Source organism: Protopterus annectens, chromosome 4.part0 (genome assembly GCF_019279795.1).
Source record: "Protopterus annectens isolate FY-2018-M chromosome 4.part0, PAN1.0, whole genome shotgun sequence".
Classification (NCBI taxonomy): Eukaryota; Metazoa; Chordata; order Ceratodontiformes; family Protopteridae; genus Protopterus; species Protopterus annectens.
Window position 1 is genome coordinate 1,738,657,876 of NC_056733.1, and position 25,101 is coordinate 1,738,682,976.

Here is a 25,101-nt window from a genome sequence, read left to right on the forward strand (position 1 = left end):
ATTCTATAGCAAAGATTTTATAATAAAATATCTGCATCTATAGCAGAGTGAGGTTTTCTGGAGTTAAAGATACCAGTGCAAGAGACACTGATGGCTCATGCTTTCTTGGTCCTATTTGGAAGCACAATTTTTTGTACAAGGAGATTGACTTTGGCACTGAGGAAGTTATTATTTGCTGCTTTAAAAACTGGTTCAGTCAATACAGGAAAATGGTCATCTTTGTGATTAGCTTATGAATCCATTTAGACCGAGCCTTCCAACATATTCCATGAATGAAATTTGAAGAATCTTGTTTGCTTGTATTTGTCTATCACTGCTCATCCATGTTCAGGCACATTTTCATTTTATTTCGCATTTCCATAACTGAAGAATTAGTAAGGAAAGCTTTTTTTGAGTTTCCTATAGCTTTTATGTGAATCAGGATGCTTTTCAAGTTTGAGTAACACTTTCTGAAACAGATATAAATGTACATCTGTTAAGCATCTATGGTTTGTAGCTTATTATTATTATTATTATTATTATTATTATTATTATTATTATTACTAGTTTTAGAGTTTGCAATATTTACAGCAGTCAAAATCATAATCTACACTGAAATGATATGGACACTTATGGTAAAAGACTTTCCCCAGGCACATTTGTCAATCGGGTTAGTAGGAAAACAGCTTATTGTGATCTCACAAGGGCTAAAAAAAAGTCATTTTAATAAATAGTCCTAACATATGAAAAAATAAACAGTCAGGAGGAAGGCCTGATGAATGAATAGTGCGCTTGTATACCAGAAATGATTGTTATGACTATTGGTTTTGAAGTCGTCAGAAGAGAGATCTGAGAATCACACAGTACTACCTATATGGTGACCACATGCATATGGATGCCAGTACCAATGCTGAAGCAAGACTAGCTTTGGATTACACAGAAGACATAACATATATGGACAAATGGCTAGAAATGAGTAACCCAAATGTTGTGATTGACTGATGCTCAGAGCAGCTCCTCCTTTATTGATGTGATTCTTGAATGTAGGCAGGAGATTTTTAATCTGAAGCCCTGGAGCAGATAAAAGATTTTAAGTTCAGTAAAGTGAATCATTTTTCAGTTTAAATGATTCTTGGATGAAATACTTTGGACCACTGAAGGAGAGTTGCACCAGTCTAAAGTTGTTTGGCAAAGGGCAGTATAGGAAACAATCAGGTTAGACAATCTCCTTATAGCAAAAAGACAGAAAGCTAGGAAAACATAATAATTGATGGGAAAGTGAAGTGCATGAAATACAAAAACTGTAACTATGTAGAGGGTCTTAACTGGGATGAGAGCCATCACATTTGCCTTACGTCTAATAATAAATAATCATTCCATTTCTGCATGCAAAACTCTCTGAAAAAGAAAGTGCAAGTGTGCACATTACACTCTTATTACACAAAATATTTAATAACATATCCAAAAATTTATGCATTTCAGATGGGAGTGTGAAGGGGATCTAAAGATTTTTTAAAATTACATCCAAGAAATAAGCAAATGTTGCAGCTAAAAAGTATTCCAAGAAAAGTGAATTTCAAATAACATTGTAGTAGTAGGCATGACAGGTATGACTGAAGACAGGCTGTGTTTAACTTTCCAGAAATAGAGGGAAAAAATGGCTGATGATCTAGGACAGGATTTAGTGCAATAAAAGAAGTAAGAGCATGTTCCTGATGAATAACAATAAGGTAAGGTAGAAAAGGAAATGCATTATGGAAGGGAGGAAGTAGGGTGATCCAAAATGTCTAAATATCAGTTCATTTTAATATGATAACAATGCAGGTAATAAGAAACCCTCTCAGAAGATTTGCCACTTTTATTATTAAAACAGGTTTAAGGAACTTCATTTATTGAAATGTGTAGTATCTATGTAGCCCAATTAATTGTACTTAATATATTTCCCAATCTCTGTTGTGCAAGTGGTGCAAAATGTGTGTGTCCTCGTTCTCAGCAATGAGAAGAACATTTCATGGAGCAAAGAGATCATGCAGGGCATGATGTGTTTTAATAAAAGGAAACAGCGGAAAATGGCCCCTTTTCTGTGAATACAAATCATATGAAGAGATAGCATTATGTTATCCTGGATAATTAATTTAGATAATTATAATGATTCTCTTACACTGTCACTAGTTTTAGCATTCTCTCCCTGTTCATTTTAAAGTGTGATGAGTTTGGATGCATAGACATACAGTGTGTTAGTAAATAGGTTTTTCTAAAATAATCACATAAATTATAATATAGATAAGTTCCCACTATAAAACTGGATAGTTTTGAAAACTTACAGAGAACAGTGAGTAAGGCTTCAGCATCTTTCATCCCAACTGCATTTTGCACTTGACAAGAATACTTCCCACGTTGTCTTCGGGAAACAGAAGACAGATGCAGTTCACTTGAATTGGAATTCAGGTCATGAAGGGAGCCATTCTCAGTCACTTTATACCATTTGTAGCCAGTAATAACTGGATTGGAATCTGCTGTGCAGTTGAATTCAACACTCCCTTCTTCCTTTATAGTTCCATTTGAAGATACTGAGATTTTCACTTCTCTTGGTTCATCTGTTTGAAAAAAAATGTATATATATTTTTTTTATTTTAGTTGTGTCATTCTTAAGTGCCAGCTTCTTTTAAAATGTTATGAACATAAATGGATCAACACTGAGCCACCAATCAAGGAAACTGTTTCCATAGAAAAATACAGTCCACATCCTATATAATCGACTGCAACAAAAAATAAAAAGACAGCAGCAGCATACCTCTCGACCTGGAAACATCAAAAATCTGGACAAGGCCCATGAAAAATAGGTACAAATCTGTACACTGATTAACATCTAATTTGCATACATAATTAGATAACCCCACCTGCTCCAATGGAATTGTGGGATATCAACTTTCAAATGCAAGCTGAAGAACAGACAGCCAAAATATGGCACCAGAGTCCCCCTGCAGCCATTCCAATGTCCCATTACCTGGCTATTTCGCCCCATTTACCATAAACACTAATGTGTGCATATTGCTTTACTTCTACAATGATTATTTAGATTTTTTTACATTTCACAGCACAAAACTGCACAAACACTAACATACATCTGCTAAACAAAGCAATACTGTCTCACAATAAAAATAGACTTGGCTGGCATTAAAACTTCTCTGCCCTTGAAACTCGCATTCATTCACTTCTCACTATAGTTCTCAACCTCTTAGCACAAAAAATGGACAAACAAAGCCAATAATGGGGGAATACAAATTCAATTCTCACTTCTCACCATAGCTCTGAACTCTTAGCACAAAAATATATATATATATAATATACATATGTGGATTGCTTTTCTGCTAGCTTTATCAGACATTTGAGAAATTAAATAAGCTGAGAGATAATTTCAGAGGAAACATTGCAAAAAACAACTCAACATGATTTGTAAAGACTACGCAATAATGAGATTGGATTAACTATTTTAGCTGAATTAATGTACAAAGGCCTATGACCCATGTGAAACTAGTACAGCTCTTTTTATACCATCTTTTTATAGATTTGAACAAAGCTTCAGATGCGTTAAAGTCATAATTATTCTAAACACTCTGAATGGCTTGGGGTGTGAGCCTAGATATCAGCTTCCTGTCTTACATCTAAGAAAGTCTATCACTACGACAGAAAAAAATGCACTTGCCAGAAGTATCTCTTTTGTTTATATCTTTATTAGCTCGAACACTATTATGGGAGAAAATTTGGGATCACATTTATAAAATATATGTTCCTATATACACTCACATTTATACTATGTTGTCATTTCTGTGTCTGCAGCAGTGCCAACTCCACAACAATAAAATTTGGAGATATGTAGTGAATTTGCTTATGGAAACTCCGGTGGGTTTCTTAACTACAATATTACTGTGAGTACGTGAGTATGGGGCAGAAAAAAAGAGGATGGGGCATGTTGAATGGAAAGGTTTATTTCTATCCGCCTTTGATTATAAGACTTGGAAGTACATGATCACTAAGAACAGGAAAGTGGGGATTTTATTTCAACTTGTTCAGCTCTCCGTTTTGGCTTACATCCTTGGATAAGGATCTGTCAGGAGATTTGAAGTTGTAATTAACTCCGGTAAAAAAGAATTAAGACAGGTAACTGTAGAAAAGGTAGCGATATGGAGGATTAATTTTTAATGTGGGGTTGTAAGCACGCACCTTCGTTTAGTGAGAGGACAGACGACATCGCTAAAAATAGAGAAAATAATAAATGTGCCTGGCTAAAATAAAGTAATACTTAGCAATACGTGTTGTGAGATGATGTTTCCATACTCTGCCGAAATACATTAACATAGCTGTTAACTTCTTGTTAGCGTTATACACTGTATATTTCGTAGTGAAATAGATGTCCTATGTAGTCAGTAAGGCTCGTGTGTGGATTCGTTTTGCAGTCTCTCACACACACACATGGGTCATGTACTCGTTCCTTACCTGTTTCAGCTTTTGTTCAGTTGCTGCCACCATTAATCCACTGCTCTGCGCTTCAGCTTCCCGGCTTGGTGAACTGATCTTTGCTGCCATTAATCCCTGCTGTTGTTGCTGCCATATCCCTGCTTCTGTCGAACTGCTCTGCACAAGCGTCTGCCATACCATATCCCCTGAACTGCTCTGCACAACCAATCCTGGCTCCTTGGTGAACGAACTGCTCTGCAGAAGTGTTTAGCTTCAAGTTCCTGTTCTGTTCAGTAATCCTGCACAAGCGCGGCCTGCCACTTGCAATTCCCGCTATTTTAAAATTTAAGTCAGCCAGCCGGAAATGATGATATGAGTTCCTTCAGCTCAATTCCGACTGGCTGGTAGCCTGACAGAGCTGACGTCATTGCGCACATGATGACGTCAGCTCCGACACCGTGAAATTTTAAAAAAAAGCTAAGAAAAATCGGAAATGAAGGGGTGCCACTCGGGAATCGTGGCACCCCTTCATTTGGACCCCAAAACTCGGTAAAAAACGAGTAATTCGGAACGGTTGGGAGGTCTGAGCAGCAGGGGCAGCCTACACTTCTACATTTCTAAATTTGCTAACTTCAAGACTGAACAACCTTAGGGGGGAAAACGTTTCATACACTGTTGAAGGATACCGATGGAAAAATGAATTCAAAAAAGGGGTAAGACCTTCAATAAACCACCACAGCAAAATTCCAGAAAAGTGTAAAATCAACTATATTTATTCCAAGAAAGAACACCAATAAAATAATAAAACTTAGTCCTTTATAGTCCAATAAGCACTTTCAGCAATATGCCATCTTCAGATCATAAAACTAGGACTGTTATTCTTACTTTTAAAAAGAAGTACATCCAATAGATTTCGGATTTCCAAAGAGCTATTTGAATCTGACCAATCATGCATGTTTACAACTTTAGTGTGATAAACTGGGTTGTAAGTTCCATCAAATCAAAAGTCACAAAAAGAGATCAATAATTTCCTAGCAAAAGAGCAAGCTTTCTCTTTCAACCTATCATGTCTCTTCAGGTTGATGCAAATGCAATCCTATGTTGGGACAAGGCTGTCTTACAATGCATAATTTATCGCTGCTACTAACCAATCACAAACGCATAGTATAGCATGAGCATTCATTGCACCAATCCAATACTTTTTAATTTGCATACTGATGAACCAATCCAATTTTTTGTAAGATGGCAAACCTCCTTAGCCTGCCAGTCAATTCACTTTATGTAAATAAGGTGTCTAGCGAGGAGATAAGTCTCATTTATGTTCCTTCCTTCATGTAAGATGAATCACTCAGTTTGTTCAGGGCTAGATAAAAGTATAGGTAATAGCACATATTAGCCTTTGCATTAGTGATGTACTTTTTGCTTTCATATGATGTATATCGCACATATAGATCACAGAAAATGTTTTTACTTATGACCAAGTTCTCAGTTTTAGCAGGACAAATTCTGTCCTGTTTTCACCAGAATCAGATAGCATAGACAGCCAGTCATCTCCTTTGTAAGTGAGCAAATGTTCTTCTTCCACCTATCATAGCTCTTCGAGCCTGGTACAAACATAATCCTGCAATAAGACAGGATAATTTTCTGGTTTATGTTACGTACCATTTACTGGCCATTCACACATAGGATGCGAACACTCATTCCGCCAATCACTTGGATTCTATTCTCAAAATCATACTCTTGTTAGGGGGGCAGTTTTCCTTACGCTGCCAGACATGCCAAAATAAATTATATCTTGTTTACCAACGAGTCCATAACATGGACGAGAATCAGTCATCATCTTTGTAAATGGACAAGCATTCGCTTGCTGCCTGTTATACCACTTCAAATTTCATGCAAATATGGTCTTACATTAGAACAGGGCAGTTTCCCGATTTGTAGTTCACATCAATTACTAGCCAATTACCTGTCACTTGGGTATAAGCAAGAACTCAATCCACCAATCACAAAAACTCTGATTGCAGAATCGTTGGACAAATCATATCCTTGTTACAGGAACAAGCCTCCTGATAGTGCCAGTCAGCTCGCTTTATGCAATCAGGGTAAAGAGTGAAGCATGTCAGTATTCATTTCCTGTTTTCTCTTGCTTATAAACCACAAAATCGTGAAGAAACATATGAATCTTCCCTACATAATCTGCCCACGGGTAATATCATCTTTATAAAATACAAGGACATCATTATTATGAGCAAAGATTAAATATATTCATATCTTGGTCTCTCTTTGTTCTAATGGACCATTACTTATGGCCAATGGTATTTCTTCTGACCTTGAGTATAGGTTTCAGCAGAACCACAGTATTAAGACCTGGCGGATGATTTGCTCTCATGTTGGTAATCCAGCCACAGCCCACATTATATACCTAGCTATTTGCTGTTCATGCAATGCTTTTTATATTGGAAAGACAGACCAGCGGCTAAAAGATCATATCTTACGACACATGGGGGACATATGACAAAAGGATCTGAATAATGCACTTGCTGCACATATTGCTAGTAACCCCTACCATCGTTTTTTATTTAAAGTCATTGAAGTGGTTGCTCAAACTATTAGGGGAGGAAATGTTTTCAATTGCACTGAGCTACGTAAAATACACTGGATATTTAATCTTTGCTCATTATAATGATGTGGTTTATAAGCAAGGAAAAACATCTTGAATATTGAATATCCCAACCAGTGTGTACCCAGGAACAAGTGCTACCATGGGTCCTGTGTGTGTGGGCGGGATGCATGTTCAAAATTGTGGTCTTCAGTGTTTGGTCTTTCAATGCTATGGTTTCAAGGTTTTCATTTTCAACAGTTTATATTTCACATTTTCACAGTAAACTGAGATATGAGCTTTACACATTTGTGAATATGAGTTGCATTAATAATGGCTGCACAGAAATTTGGTATAAAAATACAAATTAAGCTAGTATTGGCCCTGGTGGTTTTTGATTTAGCAACAACACCAGTACTGCTAACCTAACACATCTGAATGATCTATTTCTTTAGCACATTTTAAAATCTGAGAGAGAGAGAAAGCGTCACGCTTATTGGAAGGTGCAGTTGTTGCATCACTTACATCAAGGTTCTGTTTGACAAGAACGTAGATGACTACAGGGAAGGGTGAGGGAAGAATAACCAGGAAATAGGAATGAAATAATCTCACTTTTGTGTGCTGTCAGTCTCTATAGTATGAAAACTGCATGTTACAAACAATTGTAATAGCTGTATAAGCAGGGACTCAATGGATCTATTTATGACCATAGTCATGACAGAATACCTCTCACTTTGTATTGTGCAGGCGGAGATACCCAAGCTCTACAACTTCTAAATCCTGGGTATTTCCAGCTTCGTAACAAACTTTACAGTGGGCTGTCAGGATTATGGTGTTTTACAAGTTTTTATCTGAATGAATGATAGCTTAGCTCACATTTTACTGCCCATGTTAATGTGTTGGTAACTTCTTGATCAGATGAGAGTTTTATTTATTTGACTGACTGATTGACAGATTATTGATTTGCTATTCTTCCTCGCTGCTTGCCATCAAATGAGCACCAACATGTACTCATTCTTCTTTATTAGAAAAGGGCATGGTTGTGGTATGGCCATCATCCAGGCAGCCATTAGAAGAGTTTTTTGTTTAAACTGTACCATTTCCTGTGCATGCCAGTGAGAATCCATAGGGCATGCAATGGAGATGTACAACAGCTGTTATCCAATTCCACAAATAACTTTTCTGCCTGTAAATGTCACAGTTTTGGGAGGAAATAGAGTAAACTTTGAGCCAAAATTAGAGGTAATTCAAATACATGTGGCCAACAAAATAGTAGTACATCCTATTTTGGCTCTGTATCAAAACTAATCCAGCTTCCCTGGAATGGCTTGTCATTCTTTGAAACAAAACAATATGCAACTTGAATATTTTCATTTTAACAGAATGGCTGTTGGCTACTAAAATTCTGTAAACTGATCACTCACTTCATAAAAAGTTGGGTACATGTCTGCTTGAACACTGTTTCCTGTACCATTAACACAAGCCAGGATAATTAGTCAGTTATACGAGCTGATAAATCTAGTAAGTAAAATGCACATGCGATACATGACATAATATAATGAAACAGAAAGAATAGGCTGCTCGTGTTTATCAAAGTGGCAGCATTTCAAAAATAAAAACCTTCCCAGGATATAGATTCAGATCCACAGTGCAACATAAGTACAGCAGAAATAAATATTATTAATGTGTAAGCAGCAAGTGCTTGTCAAGTATCAACAAAGAAGAAATAACAACTGCAATTTATATCTGAGAGCTTAACACAAGTGGCCAATAATCCAGTTAATTACTTCAGAACTCAAAATCAGATGTAAATCTCTCTCTCTCTCTCTCTCTCTCTCTCTCTCTCTCTCTCAGTGCCTTTTCATTTCTTTTCATTTTTCAATTCATTGTTTTGGGGTATTTGTGATATCAGTGAATAAATATTCAGCATTTTTTGGTTGATTGTTTGTTGATCATTAACATATCAACCATTCATGATTTACCTGCTAAAATACAAAAACAGACCATTATAAAATAAACAGGTGTACCTTAAAACATTAAAAAGTAAAATCCAATACCAAATAATACAAAAGTTAAATAAAACACTGAAACCTCAGCAAGCATGTAAGCCACAAGTACAGTAACCCTTGTTTCACAAATACGAGACACAGACTAGAAGTATATGCAGCTATCCTAACACAAAACTCAATAGAATTCACAATCATTTAAACTTGAATATAAAAGTCTTTTCATGTCCAGAGAACAAAACAAAAAAATGACTTTTGAATATAAAACTATCCTCAGGCCCACAGAAACAAGGAACTGATCCTTTCCTAAAAAAAGACATACTAATACAACTGAGAGGCAGTGATTAAAATGTATAAAAATTTCCATTCGCAAAAAAAAGTGATAAAGTCAAGAACTTAGAAAATAACAATTTTTTAGATATGATCAATGCGGAAGACTGACAGCAGCAATTCTTAGAAGCTATGTAACTTCAAATCTTCATTCTAACAAAATAATAATTAAAAGTAATAATTTTTGAAGATTGCAGTGTTTAAATATAATCCTTGAAAGAGTGAAAAGAGAGCTACCAGGTTAATTTCTTCAACATCAACAACCTTTCAGTCAGAATTTCGTTTAAAACTACAGCAATGGGGAACTGCAAAATAAGTCTCTTATAAAGCAATTTTACAGAACACTACTATGAAGAAAGAAATCCACTCACTGGTGTTGAGTCTATAGGACTTTTCAACTAAGATGGACAGATTTGATTAAAAAAATGAACAACTTTAAAGAAAAATCTAAAATGCAAATGGATCTTCTGGGAAATTTAGTAAAACAGCAAAGCATACAAATTAACACTATGGAAGAAGACCTAAGTGATCATGAGGGAATAATATATGAGGGTGAGTGGATACAGACATTTTATTAAAACAAAATAACTGGCTTATTGACAACACTGATAACAAGGAAAACAGACTTAGAAGAAGCAGTATATGAATCTATGGATTACAGAAAAATATAAATGTAACACGTTAATTAATTTCCTAACTACATAGTTGCATAAAAACTTAAGTCTTCCTGAGGCCTTATCAGCTGGAATAGAGAGGACCCATAGATTGCTGGCATCACCTCCAAGATAGATAATTCACCTCCATGCACCATTACAGTGAATTTCATGTCTAACATGGACGAATAACAAATATTAAAAACAGCTTGGTCCAAACCTCCTATTAAAATAGGTAAAAATACTATGCAGTTTGACAGTGACTATTTCACAAAAGTTATGAGTAAAAGAAAGGAATGTTTACCATTAATTACCTAATTTAAAAAGAATGGCATCAACGCCAATGTGTTGTTTCCAGCAAGGATTAAAATGCATCTTCTTGAAGGAAACAAAATACTGGATTCTTTTGAAAAAGCATCTACATTCATAAAAAAGAAAAAGATACTCAATTTCGCAGAAGACGTAAACTTGAATGCTACATCTCTTAAAAGGTAAAGTGATATAAATTACCTGGAATTAGTACGTAAGTTAAAAAATTGAAAAATAAATAACATTTTTTTCCAGAAGGAATGTATCCATATTCCAAGATATAATTTAGAGGGAAGTGTAAGATTTGTGTTACTAAACAGCATAATTTAATTTAAATAGCATATTTAAACTTCACTATATATACTAGTTAAATACATCTTATCTGAGCAAATACAGCTAATAGAGGTATGATTCAAGTCACTTTTTAATGATATGCAATACTTCCTTTATGTGAAAAAAACAATAATATTGGTTTACATATAACGGATGGGTGGAGTGGCACTTCTTACTTAGTGTAATGCTTATTTACTTGCTTATTTATTTATTTGTTTATTTATTTTGCTTGCATAGCCTACATATTAGTGATTTGAAATGTGCCAGGCAGGCTTTGGAATATCATCTAGGGTAGTACTGATTTGGTGTTATTATTTATTTACATATTCATCTATTTGTTGTCCTTTTTTTGCTTCCCCTTTCCCTTTCTTTCCTGTTTCTGGTTTAGTTGTTTTTTCTGTCTTGCTAGTGAAATCTGAATGAGCAACATTTATTTTTATAGTATGCCCTTTCTGTTCCCAGTTTCTTTCCTGCTTCTAGCTTGATTGACTTCTTCTTCTTTAACTAGATGTTATAGCATATCCTTGCATCTATAAATGTGTTTATTTTTGCATGTCCTTGTATCTGTAAATATATTTTTGTTAATTTCTTATCTAATCCTAGTCACCTAAGTTGTGCCTGCAAATGGCTCATTTGGGATCACTGCACTACCCCAATAAACAAATATAAATAAATAAATAAATAAAAACTGTGCATTTTTTGTGTTTTGCATGTGTATTATAAGTAAGTAGCATTTGTTCTAATAGAAAGACCTGGTCAAGCTGGCTTTTAGTCATGGGCTTTAAGTGCAAATGCATGTCATCTCCATTTACATTGTTATGCACTTTCTAGCAGGCATGGATTTAATTCAGGGACTTATGAAGAGATAAATGCTTACTTAAAGATCTGTTTTACTGTCTCACCAACTTCTCAAGCAATTTTCAAGCAAAAAAGGACTCTTGGAAGAAATAAACAGAAAAGTTGTCATGAAGTCATTCCACAAGAGAGCAAACAACAAATATAGCCCCACAATATCCGGGTGCCTCTGTAGCAGTAAGAGAGTCCAATTACGAAAAACAGGCAAAGGCAAGCCTCCAGATTTTCTAACTTTTTAATAAAAGAATAAACAGACACAAGTACTTTCACAATAATGCTTCTTCAGGTATATGGATGGAATCTAAATAGCACCATTTTATATCATTTAATTCTGTCACATGATTAATCATTCAGCTCTTAAAGGTAAAACTACTTTAAAATGTATTTTAACAACACTACATGCATCCCCTTTTTTATCTAGGTAATGATCTTTTTTTGAGTATAAGTCTTAGAGGTACATGGTCATTAAGGCCATGTCCTTTATCAGCTCTCAGTCTCACTATCCATTCTGCCTCCAGTTCTTCTGTCATGTTTCTGATATCACCTCCTCTTGGGTTCTCTAAGCATTTCCCCAGAACTACAAATTTAAATGAATGATGTTCTCTAGTTTGGTTGACATGTTTTGCAAGTGCGTTGAATGTACTCTTTTTCCTAATGTGGTACAAATGTTCTCTTACCCTATCCTTGAGCTGTCTGTTCATTTTGCCAACATAGAATTTATTGCATACTTGGCACACAGCAAGGTACACTACATGCAAACTATCACATGTTGCACCAAATCTGATGTCAAATAATTCCCCTGTGCCTGGATGTCGAAACACTAGCATATCTTTTGCCATATACATGCACATCTGACATTCTGAAACTTCAAGAAGCATTATTATAAAATAATATATATACTTCATATTAAATATTAAAAACATATTAAACAGATAAAATATTGTTCAACAAATACATGTGTATGTGCATTAACGTCAATGTCACTATTAGCCTATATATATATATATATATATATATATATATATATATATATATATATATATAAAACGTCAACATTCTATCTATCCAAAGCCTTCGATCTAAGCATGCAATATACTGACACATATTTGTTCAAGCCTGGCCATGCTGAGGGATTCAGTTGTAACTGCCATAATACCTCTTTCCTTTCTAAATGGAGTCCAAAAGGGCCTCTCCTTGTATCAAATTGTATTTGATCGATTGTCATATATTTAAAATTATGGCCCGGGAATTCCATTACATACTTGGCCAGTGCATTGGTATCTTTCGTTTTTCTAATACTGTATTCATGTTCATATATTCTGTCCCTGAATCTACGTTTGGTCTTGCCAATGTAGAAACAGGGACATTCTTGACAAAAAGCTATATACACTATATACTTTGAATCGCAATGAAACTTTCTCAATAAATTATACTTCTTATGTTTTATCATAAAACTATCTCCTATCTGTATTTTGTTACGGTAGTGACACCTCCCACACTTTATCATCAATTTCCTTAAGGGCTTTCTTTTCTCCTTATTCAGTGCTTCTAACATATTTTAAAAAATAAAAAAACAAGCCACCAAGGCAATATTTGCATGAAACACAAGTTTATTAACATTAAATACTGTTAAAGTAACATTAAATACTGTTAAAGTAAAACCAAGAAACAAGAATTGGCTTCATCAGAGTCATTCAATTATGATGTAATTTCCTGTATATACTCTAATAACTTAAGTAATTTTTCATGATTTTGCTTGCATCAATGAAATTACCCTGACTAAACTTAAAGGCATACCTTCCCTCAGTGTAAAATATATAGAATAACATGCTATAAACCACAATAATCAATACATTCAAAATATAAATATTGATATTAATACTAAAAATGAACAAAATAATATAAAACATTATTAAAAAAGTTTACTTAAAAATCCAAAACATAGTTGGTCTGTTAGTTGCAGTCAAATAAGTGGTTTCATAGTACACTTGAAATTAAACCTCTGCTGCCCTTTGCTTCAAAAAGGGAGCTATTGAACAACAATCATTTAAACCCGGCTTGCAACAAACATTTAATCTCAGTTGCCATTTAGTTTCTTTGACTTCTAATTCTAATTCATCATCACCGCCCCTAGAGTCACTCTGTCCTCTGTCAATGACAAAAAATAAAAATCTCTTATAGTTGGGACATTCTAGAGTGTGAGCATATAAAGCACTGTTCATTTTTTTATTTATTTTTAATGGCTCTAAGGTGTTCAATAATGTGATCCCGTAACCTTCTTTTGGTCTTGCCTACACAGAAACCAGGGCATGATAAGCATGTAGCTAAATAAACCACCATAGTGGTATTGCAGTTGCACCTGCCCGGGCATCCTATAGTATGTTCAAAACTTCCTATAAACACATTCGTACCATCATTTATATTTTTGCAGGTCTTGCAAGCACCACATTTATACATCAATGACCTGTGCTTGCCTTGTTTTCTGTTGACACTTTCAAGAATGTTTTTTATATTATGCCCTCTACTGTACACAACCTTAGGTTTATGCCCCTTTTCCTTCATTTCATTGTCAAAATGAGTTTCCCATCTATTATTAACACTTAATACCACGTTTGATGTTTCTGTATTGTATTGTAATACCAGAACATTGGTGTCTAGCTTGGCCATGTTGGTTCTGTTGATATTTAGAGCTGCTCTTAAAATAAGCTTAAATGTAGTATTTCTTTTAAGCATAACCTCTCTCTTGACATTGCCATTCAAAATGTTATACTGCCATTAAATCCTGATATCTGTCCATATGTGTTCATGCAAATAATCAAGTGGTAATACTGATGTGATGTAGTGGTATGTAGGTGACGCAAAATAGTCACACTGTAGCTATAGATAGGCTACAATTGCACTTCATAGGTTCACATGTTCATAGGAGAGTGCAAGGCTAATGGCCAAAGAGCCCATATAAGCCTAGTCAGACTTAACTCAAGTTCAACTATTTTCAGTAGCTAGGTGAACAAAAAACTAAGTTCATGTAGATATGAGCCTATGCTATGGTAACTAATACCAACTGCCTCTGTCCACACAACTTGGCGTAAATCCCTATGTCATCAGGTGGGTGGCCAGCTGGATCACCGACAGGACCCCCAAAGTCAAAAGAGGCACCTCCACCTCCAATAGCAGACCTGTCACTAATGGAGTTCCCCAGGGATCTGTCCTGGGACCCCTACTGTTTGGCATCTATTTCTTAGAGGTGCAGGCAAAGACAAAAGGCCTGTGGCTGACCAAGTTTGCTGACGACTGTAAGTTGGGTGCTGTCATTGACTCCACAAATGATGTTAACATACTGCAAGAGGGTCTCACAGCAACCAATGACTGGTGCCAAAGCCATGGCCTCAAGCTGAATGCAAAAAATGCATCATCATACCAATTGGCAAAAACACAGCCCCTACTGATTACCACATCAATGGCAACCCCCTAAGCACAATGTGGTGAGAGACCTGGGCACTCAGGTTAATAACAACCTCACATTCGACCATCCTGTAGCGGCAGTGGTCAGAAAAGCCTGCTACTGGAGGTGGAGGTGCCGTTCATCTCATAAGTAAAGAGATTGTGTATAGAAAAACAGAGGTTATTACCTCTCTATACTCCTTCCTCATTAGAACAATAATTGAGTATATCACCCCATTCGGGATGTACCTCTGCAATCATCTGCACCAACTGGAAAGCCCACTGAAATACCTCACAAAGAGAATCCATGGCCTCCAACACCTGTCCTATGTGGACAGGCTCAAATCACTATCACTCTACTCTGTATCATACAGATTGCACAGGGGTAATCTGTGTCTCACCTACAAGGCAATCTCAGACACTGCTCTACTAGAGATTCTCCATACCGGTAAGTCTAACTACCCACATACTACCCGCTCAAAAGGACTGAACCTAATATGTGACATTAACAAAACCTGCTGGAGAGACAGGTTTGTCTCCCAGAGGCTGCCTCATCTGTGGAATAGACTTCCCATACACGTCAAACAGAACACCTTGCTGACCTTTTTCAAGCACAACCTTGATGAGTGGATAGGAAACCACAAATTTGTCTCAGGGGTTCCACCTGTGTCCTCATTGACAGGGGCAACAGTTGCTGACTGAGGTTTCTTTTGGGGGTTTAAACTTTCACCTAGGCTTGTAAGGGCCCCATAGCCATTAGCTTAGTAACCTCCTATGAGCCTATGAGGGTCATGGGAACTATCCCAAAAGTAAATTTACAATTACAAATCCATTGATCTGGGTTGTGCCTGAGGAGTGTCAGGGAAGGGCTTTCATTTACATGAATGAGAAGCTTATTGTAGAGAAGGTACAATCTGTGATTTATTTATGTCAGAAGCTAGGTTAAAATCCTTAGAATGAATGACACTCATGCAGTTTGATTTATGAATATGTAATATGTCCAGTAGGCCAGACATAGATCACCTAGTTTGCAGGAGAGTAAATATAATGATAGGGCTTACAATCCTTCTATATAGAACTTGAGTTTTTATAACCTGTATCTTCCTGGTAATGGATTTTCTATAACCTGTATCTTCCTGGTGATAAAACTCTGGGTTTGTACCAGCTGTTGCAAATGTCCAGTGAGGTAAAAGCCAAAGGGTGCACTGTACTTAATGTGTGTGATGATGGACAAGTACAATGGAGATATAATGTTTTTTGATCTGGATGCCACACCTTAGTTAAGAGTTGTGCCACACAGAAGGACTTTCTCACTACTGTGGACACAGGGTGTTTGAAGTTCAGATTAGTATCAACTTGAGTACCCAGATCATGCACCACTGGGTCTACTCTTAGGGCATGCTGTCTATATTGTAATTATGTGGGTATTTGCTTTACAAAAGGGGATAATTATGATTTTTTTTAATTATTATTTATTTTCTCTCCATGGCTATGGGCAACAATCATTTGCATGCATTAATCTTTTCTCCAGTATACCCTTATTGTTTTTTTATTCAGTGATTGCTTCCAATTAACTTGGTCAAACAAAGGCTGTCTATGTTTCCACTGACTGCTGAGAAAGAAAAACAGAGTGGGAAAGGGCATAGTACAGAACACTGTTGTATGTCCTTGGTGACTGGCCTCTTTCTAAAGGTTAATTTGCCCACTTTGACAGTATGTGTCCTGTCAGTGAGCCATTTGGCTACCCACCTGGTAATGTAGGGGTCTATGCCTAGTTGAGAGAGTTTCTCTATAATACCTGAGTGGGGAATTGTGTCAAATGCTTTGGCCAGGTCAAGTTAGGTGGGATGCCCACTCTTTCCCTCATCCATGGCCTTGGTGACCTTTTTGAAGAAATTAACAACATTTAAGATACAAGAACCACCCTTAACAAATCCAGACTGGGTTGATTCCAGAATCAGGAGATTAACTATGTCCTTGTTGATAAGATCCATGATGAATATTTCCATGGCCTTAGTGATGAGGCTTTTCGAGCTTATGTGTCTGTAATTCCCTGTGTATGTTGATGGTCCTCCCTTGTGTAGAGGGATGGCTGTTGCTGTGTACCAAAATATAGCCTGTCTGGAGGCTGTGGTTAAATAGGGATCCAAGTGGGTCTGCTAGGTCAGATATGAAGTTATTTCAAAGGCAACTTGAGATGTTGTCAGGGCCCATTGATGTAGTGTTTTTAGCCATACAGTGCAGAGATGACCTGTTCTTTTGAGATAATAGGTTGAAGAATGGTAGCGGGTATACTTTGGCTGATAGCCGGTGGGAATAGGGGGTCGAAGTTTGATCTAAATCTGTCAGCTAGCAGGTTATCTATTTCCTGTAGTTCAGTATGGGTGGTGCCAACCCTACCAGCTCTGCACATAGCTGGGTTTCCACTTATGATTTCAGATGCAGTTACAATATGGTTTGTGACATCACTTCCAAATATAATGTTTGGTATAAATCACATGCAACACAATGGAACTTTTAACACAGCATACAACTCTACGTATTTCATGTCATTACATCAGTTGTACATCATATTTATTTTATTTTATTTTACATTTGTTGACCGGGCTAGTCTAACTGGAATTAGATCCATTTTCAGTAGAGGCCCGGGGAGAAAAGCTCCAGCACAGTTAATATTATGCAGTAAAAAATAATAAGTTCAGAGTAGTAAAATAGCTCTAAGCAGTTACAGCCATATACAGTTAAAAAAAATTATTAGTTCAGACTAGTAAAATAGCTCTAAGCAGTTACAGCCATATACAGGCACACTATATGACTGTAATAATTGTCACAAATTCAAAGAATTATAATGATAATTAAAAAAGGGTCTAAACAGATTACATAGATACAGATAAGGTACAGTTGTCATTTCAAGCATACTTAGCTCATGCTGAGGTGATATGGAATGCAATAGAAATAAGAATAAATTAGTAGTTTTCAAGTGGAAACAGGATAACCAAGAGTATATACTGTTGATAAATTATATAAATGTATCATATGATACAGTGAGATGAAGATATATAGGAAGCAGCAAGTATGTAAGTAGGTGGAGTATAAACTTGTTATGAGCAGAGAAGACATTTAGTCAGGGTTGGTACAAGGACAAAGCCAGTGAGAACTGAGAAATTGTTTTATTTTTATTTTAAAGAGCCAAGTGGAGGTCAGAGATAGGAGTTCAGAGGGAAGTCTGTTCCAGTGTTTGCCTATGGAGTTAGAAAACAAGGAATCTCCAGCTGTGTTGTTGGATTTGTTGATAGTAATAAGTGGCTTAGTAGAGGAGCGAAGGTTCTTAAGATTGTTGTAGGGGGTAATGAGGGTAGTCAGTATAGGTGTATAGGTGGGGTAGTGCAAGCTCTTATGGATAATAGTGAGTTGTTGAGATAGTATCTGGTTATGAAACTCTAGCCATCCTAGTTGTTTTAGGTTGTTGCAGTGATGTGTTTTGAAAGGAGATCCTGTGGCAAATCTAGCAATGGAGTGATAGGCAGTAGCAAGTTTGTTTAGATTGTTTTTTGAGAGATTGGTGAATATAGGTGATGCATAGAGTAAGGTAGTGATTAAATGAGTTCTAGCTATAGCAATTTTGGTTGTAGGCATAAGGAAGGGTTTGATTCTGTAAAGGGATCCCAGTTTTTTATTTACTGTTTTTATAGTGATGTTAGTATGTGTGTCGAAGTTTAGATTATTATCTATGGTTATTCCAAGAAGTTTGGTAGTTGTGTCAGGAGATATGAGAGTCCCATTGTTGGATGTAAGAGTAAAGTGAAGAGGGGCAGACCTATGAGTAGGAGTAAAGAGTAGGAGTTTGGTTTTTTTAGGGTTAAGTAGAAGGCAACGGTTTAAAAACCATTGCTCCACTGTATTAAATGCATTTTGTGTAAGGGAATGTAGCTTGGTAGCGGTATTAGCTGAGCAAATAATAGTGGAGTCATCTGCATATTGGATGCAGGTAGCATGTGGGATTGCTAGGTGGAGGTCATTAATAAAAATGGAGAATAACAATGGGCCTAAAATGGAGCCCTGGGGGACACCAAGGGAAATAGGGAGGTGAGAAGATAGGTTACCCTCCCATAGTACTGCTTGTTGTCTATTTTCTAAGTAGGATTTGAACCATTGTAAAGTTAGAGTATCAAGAGAAAGAGATTTAAGTATTTCAATAAGGAGCTGGTGATTAACCATATCAAAAGCATATGCATATATGTTTATCAGTGGAAATGTGTGGGTGAGGGCCTTGACACCATATATGGACACATTACAACTGGATGCGATTCATGCAGAACATTTAATGACACAAATGCTGTAAGTACCACAGTGCAGCTGTGGAACACCTGAATAATTCTTGTGAATAGCAACACAATTGTGCATGCTCCCCAAGGGAATTCCTCAAGGTTGCAAGTGGATCTGAACATGTCATATGTTTGTGTATAAAACAACATTACAACATATGAATGAGCTCAGGTGTATGTGCCCGTGTAATCAGTATGATGTAATATTGCTATATGTCGGATAACCCATTTCCAAATGCTACACACCTGTGTTATACTGCAGCTGTTACTGTGATGGTTGAATGAGAACTCTGTAGAATGTTGATATACTCTACTACAAGAACACATGCCTTACTACAAGAACACATGCCTTAGTAAGGTAATAATATACATAGCATCATCCAATGACAACAGTCCTCAGGAGGCATATTACTACAGTTGCTATGGAAGGAAGAAGTAACCAAATGGCAGCAGTGGCCATCAATACAGTAGCTCAAATCACAGCTTGGAATATACTGCTGTAGGGATATAGTACATCCACAGTTCAATATAGCATATGTGGACAACAACATTGATATGTGGAATCCTCAGGGGGTCATAAGGCATTACTAGGCTAATGGTCAAGAGCACATAAAATCCTAGCCATTATAAACAAAAAATGCTATATCTCTGTGATGGAAGATGCATGTGTGTATGTGTTTGATTTTATTACAGACTGCCTCTGTCCATATGTGACATGTTCACCACCCATGACAAAATTAGCAATCACACAACCAGTGGTCTGGAGATGGCTTGCACAGGGTAATGTAGGGGCTGTGCTTCACAATGTGTGTATGCATCTTTCAGATGATGACATCCTCAGTGTTCCACAGCAACTATGTTGTCTGCACAAAGGGAACAGGGGACATTCGATTCATGGGGCTATGTAAAATGTTCTTCCTGAGTGGGAGTCAAATGAAAAGACATTCAAAACATCATACAATGACAGTAATATACCACCAACCACACACACACTTTGAGGTCAGATTCAAAAACAACACCTGTGTAGGTGTACAAGCTGGCTTCTATACACCATAAGACTAGCACCACCTTTGTCTGCCTTTAACAGTGTCAGAGGGCACTTTAAAGAGGATGGTATCATCATTGTCTGCTGAGAAGAAAATGCTTTGGAGGAGTTCCTGATACAGATGTGGACTCGCATCCTGATGAAAACCTGTCTCCACACTGATAGTTGAATGAACACACACACACACACACACACACACACACACACACACACACACACACACACACTCAAATTGACTGCTGTGAGATTAAAACCCCTACCTATCAGGTTACACAAGCTAGAGCATACATTTTTTTAATGCTGGTACTAGCACAAATGACTGTGTGTAATACTGTCAGAGTGCACTTTATAATGTATGACATCATCAGTGCATGCTGAGAACATGATGTTGGGAGGATTGTTTGGCATAGCATGCAATACATATACATGCAAAATGTGCTGATATTATTAAGATACATTTGACATGGTATATAAATGTTTCAACCCACCCAAGGTGGCGGGCTGTGCCCCCACACCCTCCCATAACTATATATACCAACTCCGAGATCGAACTACAGTGGGGAAAAGAGCAAATTTATAAAATGTTTTATTTAGTTTATGTTATATGGTGTGCACTTAAGAAGATGTGTTTATGAATGTTGCTTTTCTTTACTTTGATTTCACAGCATCATTGGGCATTTACAATGTTGGCCAACTATGACTATTCCCTGATTTCCTCTACGATGATATAACTGTTCTATAAATTTATGTTCAATAATTTGTGTTTGAAGATTAGCCATTCTCTGACAGTTCCTTTTGATTGGTAAGCATAGACCCACCCATACCAAATGTAGCAATGCAGTTATGGTCTGTATTTCTGTAGTGTTCTTAACAATGGGCCAGGTGCTGATGTAGCATTTGAAGTGCATTGCTGCAGTGCACATATGAATATCAGAGCATATGTATTCAGTCCAGCACACATCTCCATGCCTTTCTCTTTTCTTTATGAATGCCTTTGCATGTAATGGAAAATAATAGTCCAGTAACCAGAGTAAGGCATGCTAAACACCTAATTACATAGCACATCGGCGAGAAACTGATTTGCGTGGAAGATAGCAAAGTGATAGTGCATGCATGATTCACATTTCATGAATTAAACTTGAACATGTGAAATAGTTTGCAAGATATGTTATGGAAGAAATTGCTGACAGATATGGTGATGTTCATGGTGTAGTCTATATCTAAAGTGTTGAAGCCGAAGTTTTATTACATTATTAAGTGTTGCCATCCCCATTTGTGCGACATCAAGCGCCAAGCAAATGTGGTTCCATGCTTAAGGTAAAAAGTGTAAGATGTAATTTGTTTCACCTTCTTTCACACAAATAAGTGGTGAGGGTCAGCCATCAGCACTGTGGAAAGCAATGCATGTGGAAAATACATCTACTGCCTAGCTTTCTGTGTGGCACAGTGTGTGAGAGCAGTGGCCTCCTGGCTAGAGTATGAGTGAGCCAGGATTCAAATCCAGATTATTCTGTTTTTTTTACAAATGGTGTCAGGAGGGCATTAGCTAAGTAAATGTGATCAGGACTACAAATGTGACTATCAGTTACTACACAAAAGTGGTTAAGAGAGGGACAACACACTTAAAACAAGCAGAACAATGCTGGATAAATTTATGATGGTTGTGGGGATGGATGCCACCACAAATACATATTTTTGGCCAGTATTCAATATGTCTCCATTAGAACTCATAACTGTGGAAAATGTTAAGATGTGGGTGATTAAACATATCATACATATATAACATATATAACATCACACTAAGAAATGATGTGAGATGCATCTGGAATCGAACCCTTGATACTATTGTCAAAAAAAACTTTAGTCAAGTGATTTAAGTCAACACTTCACATAGGAGGTTGCATTTTATTACATTCAGCAGTCTAAAGAACTGTCAGAGTAAATGTTTCAAAGTACTGCCTTTATTCTACTTTATCTCTGTGTTCCTTTAGTGCAACGTGTTTAAGAAGCATTGTGTGGAGATAACTGTACCAGAGCATCTGATTGCAAAAATTCATAAAGATATATAGAGCCATTCATCACCACTGGCATTGTGCGATACCGAACTCCATGTAAATGCAGAGGACAAAAAGTGAAGGCTTTTTATGGGCTATTTATGGCCATGTGTGTGGTGCGTGATTCTATTTTTGGCCATATTAAAGTTGTGAAAATAGGGTTGATAAGAAAGTGGTGAAATGGGGGCAAGCAAAAGGAAGAAGAAAGGAGAAGCAATAAAATAACTTGCAGGAAGGAATTAGGAAAGAAACATAGCTATCCACTTCTTCAACACCATAATGTGAACATGTATAGAAAATTGGATGAACTCCGGCTGTCACCACAATACAGATAGGTGACAACAATGTAGTAATGTTGTATAGTCAATCAGACCAAAACAAGCTTGTCGAGAACAGACATATGTGACATGGAGAGCTATGCATGTGACAATTTTTTTTTTTTTTTTTTTGTAGGACAAATGCTCATTTTTTTGTGATTTCAAGAAGAGAGGAATATTGTGGAAGGGCCATAGGAATGGCAGGGTCAGGTAGGTAGGGTGAGTGAGGAAACAGGTGCAGACAAACACGACAAACAATACAGACCCAGGGATGGGGATGGACACAAAAGGTTGGGAGACACCATGATTGAGAATAGGGAGGGTACATTGGAGGCATATGCCCATCAAGCATGGGAGCAGTGAGAATCTAGTCCTCACCCTCAGAACTGTCATCACTGCCCCTTCCTCATTCCCTATGGCACTGCTTGATGTGGAAGTCGCTTTTCCATTCTTGTGAGCAACCTCTCCTGATGACTGATGCGGGCACCAAGGCCAGTTTCTATGACATCATGCACCATCCCTGGAAACTCCCGACAGTTGATGTAATCACTACGTCCACCAATATTGACACAACAAACTCAGTACACAGACAACATGAATCAATATCACCAAAAAACAGACTGTGAGCAACCCCAAGGCTAGGATAAAGTTGCAATATGATCATAGTATAATAAAACCCTACAATACTCCTCGAGGGTATCAATGCATCTGCAACTGGGAGCATACATCTCAACCTCTTAGACCAGGAAATCTGGGCAAAGAGTGACATAATAAGGGTGCAAAGGCCCAAAAAGGTACAGAACTGAAATATTGCTCTTATAAACTTAGAAAGTTGCTAGAATAACAGAGTATGTTTTAAAATTAATTTTCTAAATTATGTGAAGTCTGAAATGTAAATGTATGACATATTTGCTAATTTCATTCATCAGATAATCCGAATTATTTGTCAGAAAACCAAAAATTTTATGGGAATAGACCAAAGTTTTGAGGCAAAAATCTGGACATTCTGAGAAAATCTGGACAGTTGACATGTACAGCTGGGGCAATGCTACCCTGGGCTAGCTAATGCAGGGGCTGCAGAGGCATTACTACCAGGTCATGTCCCAGAGGTGCTGGGTATTAGTATGGCAGCTGGTGGACGGTTGGCAGGCTGAGCCACAGTGGTTGTCCTACTTCCATGTGCTGAAAAGCATTTGGTTTGTTGTCAGAAAAGTGTAACATCATAATGGTGAGTTTCTATTAAAAAATAGATAATGGGTAGGGTGAGACAAAAAAGAAAAGAGATGATTGGAGCCATTATGTGTCACAGCCATTGTTTATTACAATAAATATATTTTTATTATTATATTAGCTATAAAGCTTTCCCAATCCAAAATGGATTCTGAATTGTTACAAGCAATCATTGGAATATGCAGATACTCCATATATGTTTATAAAGACACTACAGATTAACTTAACAACATGGCATTAAAGCCAATACTGCTGCAATTAAATTTTAAAAATGACATTTGTTGAATATGAATGTATAGGTTACTTGCAGGAATGGAGCCCACCTACTCTGAACGCAGTATTACAGTTGCCTAATACAGTTACCAAGAGTTACAGATGAAAGCATGCATGCTTGTTTTTACAGTTAAAATCCGCATGCCTAAGTTGCTACTAATCTGTAGCATTCCAATATATTTAATACAATCATGTTAATTTGTGATGCATAGATACTTCTTGCCTCTCTGAGTCTCTCCATCTTCTCAGCATGTGTCTCCATTTTCGCTGAAATTTCTTGTGCAGCTGTAAAATAAAGAAGAAAAGACACTATAACATGATGCATACTAGTCTTGTCTATCCACAGCATTCTGTAACATTTAAAGTTGCTTCATCTGTATACTTACACAACTGTGGGATGTCAGCAGTTCTAAACTCATCCAGCCATTGTCCAAGTTGTGTCTGGTTACACTATTTCAGAGTCACTGTAATGGTGTCTGCACTGCTCCCCAGGGCGTGGTATGCCAGTCACACTGGAGACAGCCTTGGCCTTATACTGAGACCTGGTATAGTCCCCGTGAAGTAGCCTACAGCTCTATCACTTCACAAGGAGTGCAACAAATATTTTTGGCTCCTCTACACCCCACCTATGTGCTCTGAATTTGACACCATCCTTTCCATCTCCTGCCATGTCTGTAAAGGTCCTCCAACAACAGTACAAGTGTTTTTTCCACTGATTCGTGATATTGCTTTTTACAACCAGTGTACAAACATGCACAAACATGCCAAATGTGTTTGCATAATGTTAAGTAAAGAGAAATATTACCAAACAAAGAGGAAGGGAGTTTATGTAACAGCAATGTTGAGCTGAGACTGACCATTGATTTATGGCATGTGAGCTGTAATACCTGTTCA

The 25,101-nt window shown here is 37.0% G+C and overlaps 1 protein-coding gene across 2 annotated transcripts in view; it reads right to left on the reverse strand.

Moving 5' to 3' along the window:
• The window catches only part of LOC122799999 (sialic acid-binding Ig-like lectin 11), a 426,334-nt gene that overhangs the window by 317,939 nt on the left and 83,294 nt on the right, over positions 1-25,101 (reverse strand). For both annotated transcript variants that reach the window (XM_044069452.1, XM_044069451.1), the window contains exon 3: positions 2,304-2,576. In XM_044069452.1, the coding sequence (XP_043925387.1) occupies positions 2,304-2,576 (273 nt within the window). The remainder of the gene's footprint in view (positions 1-2,303; positions 2,577-25,101) is intronic.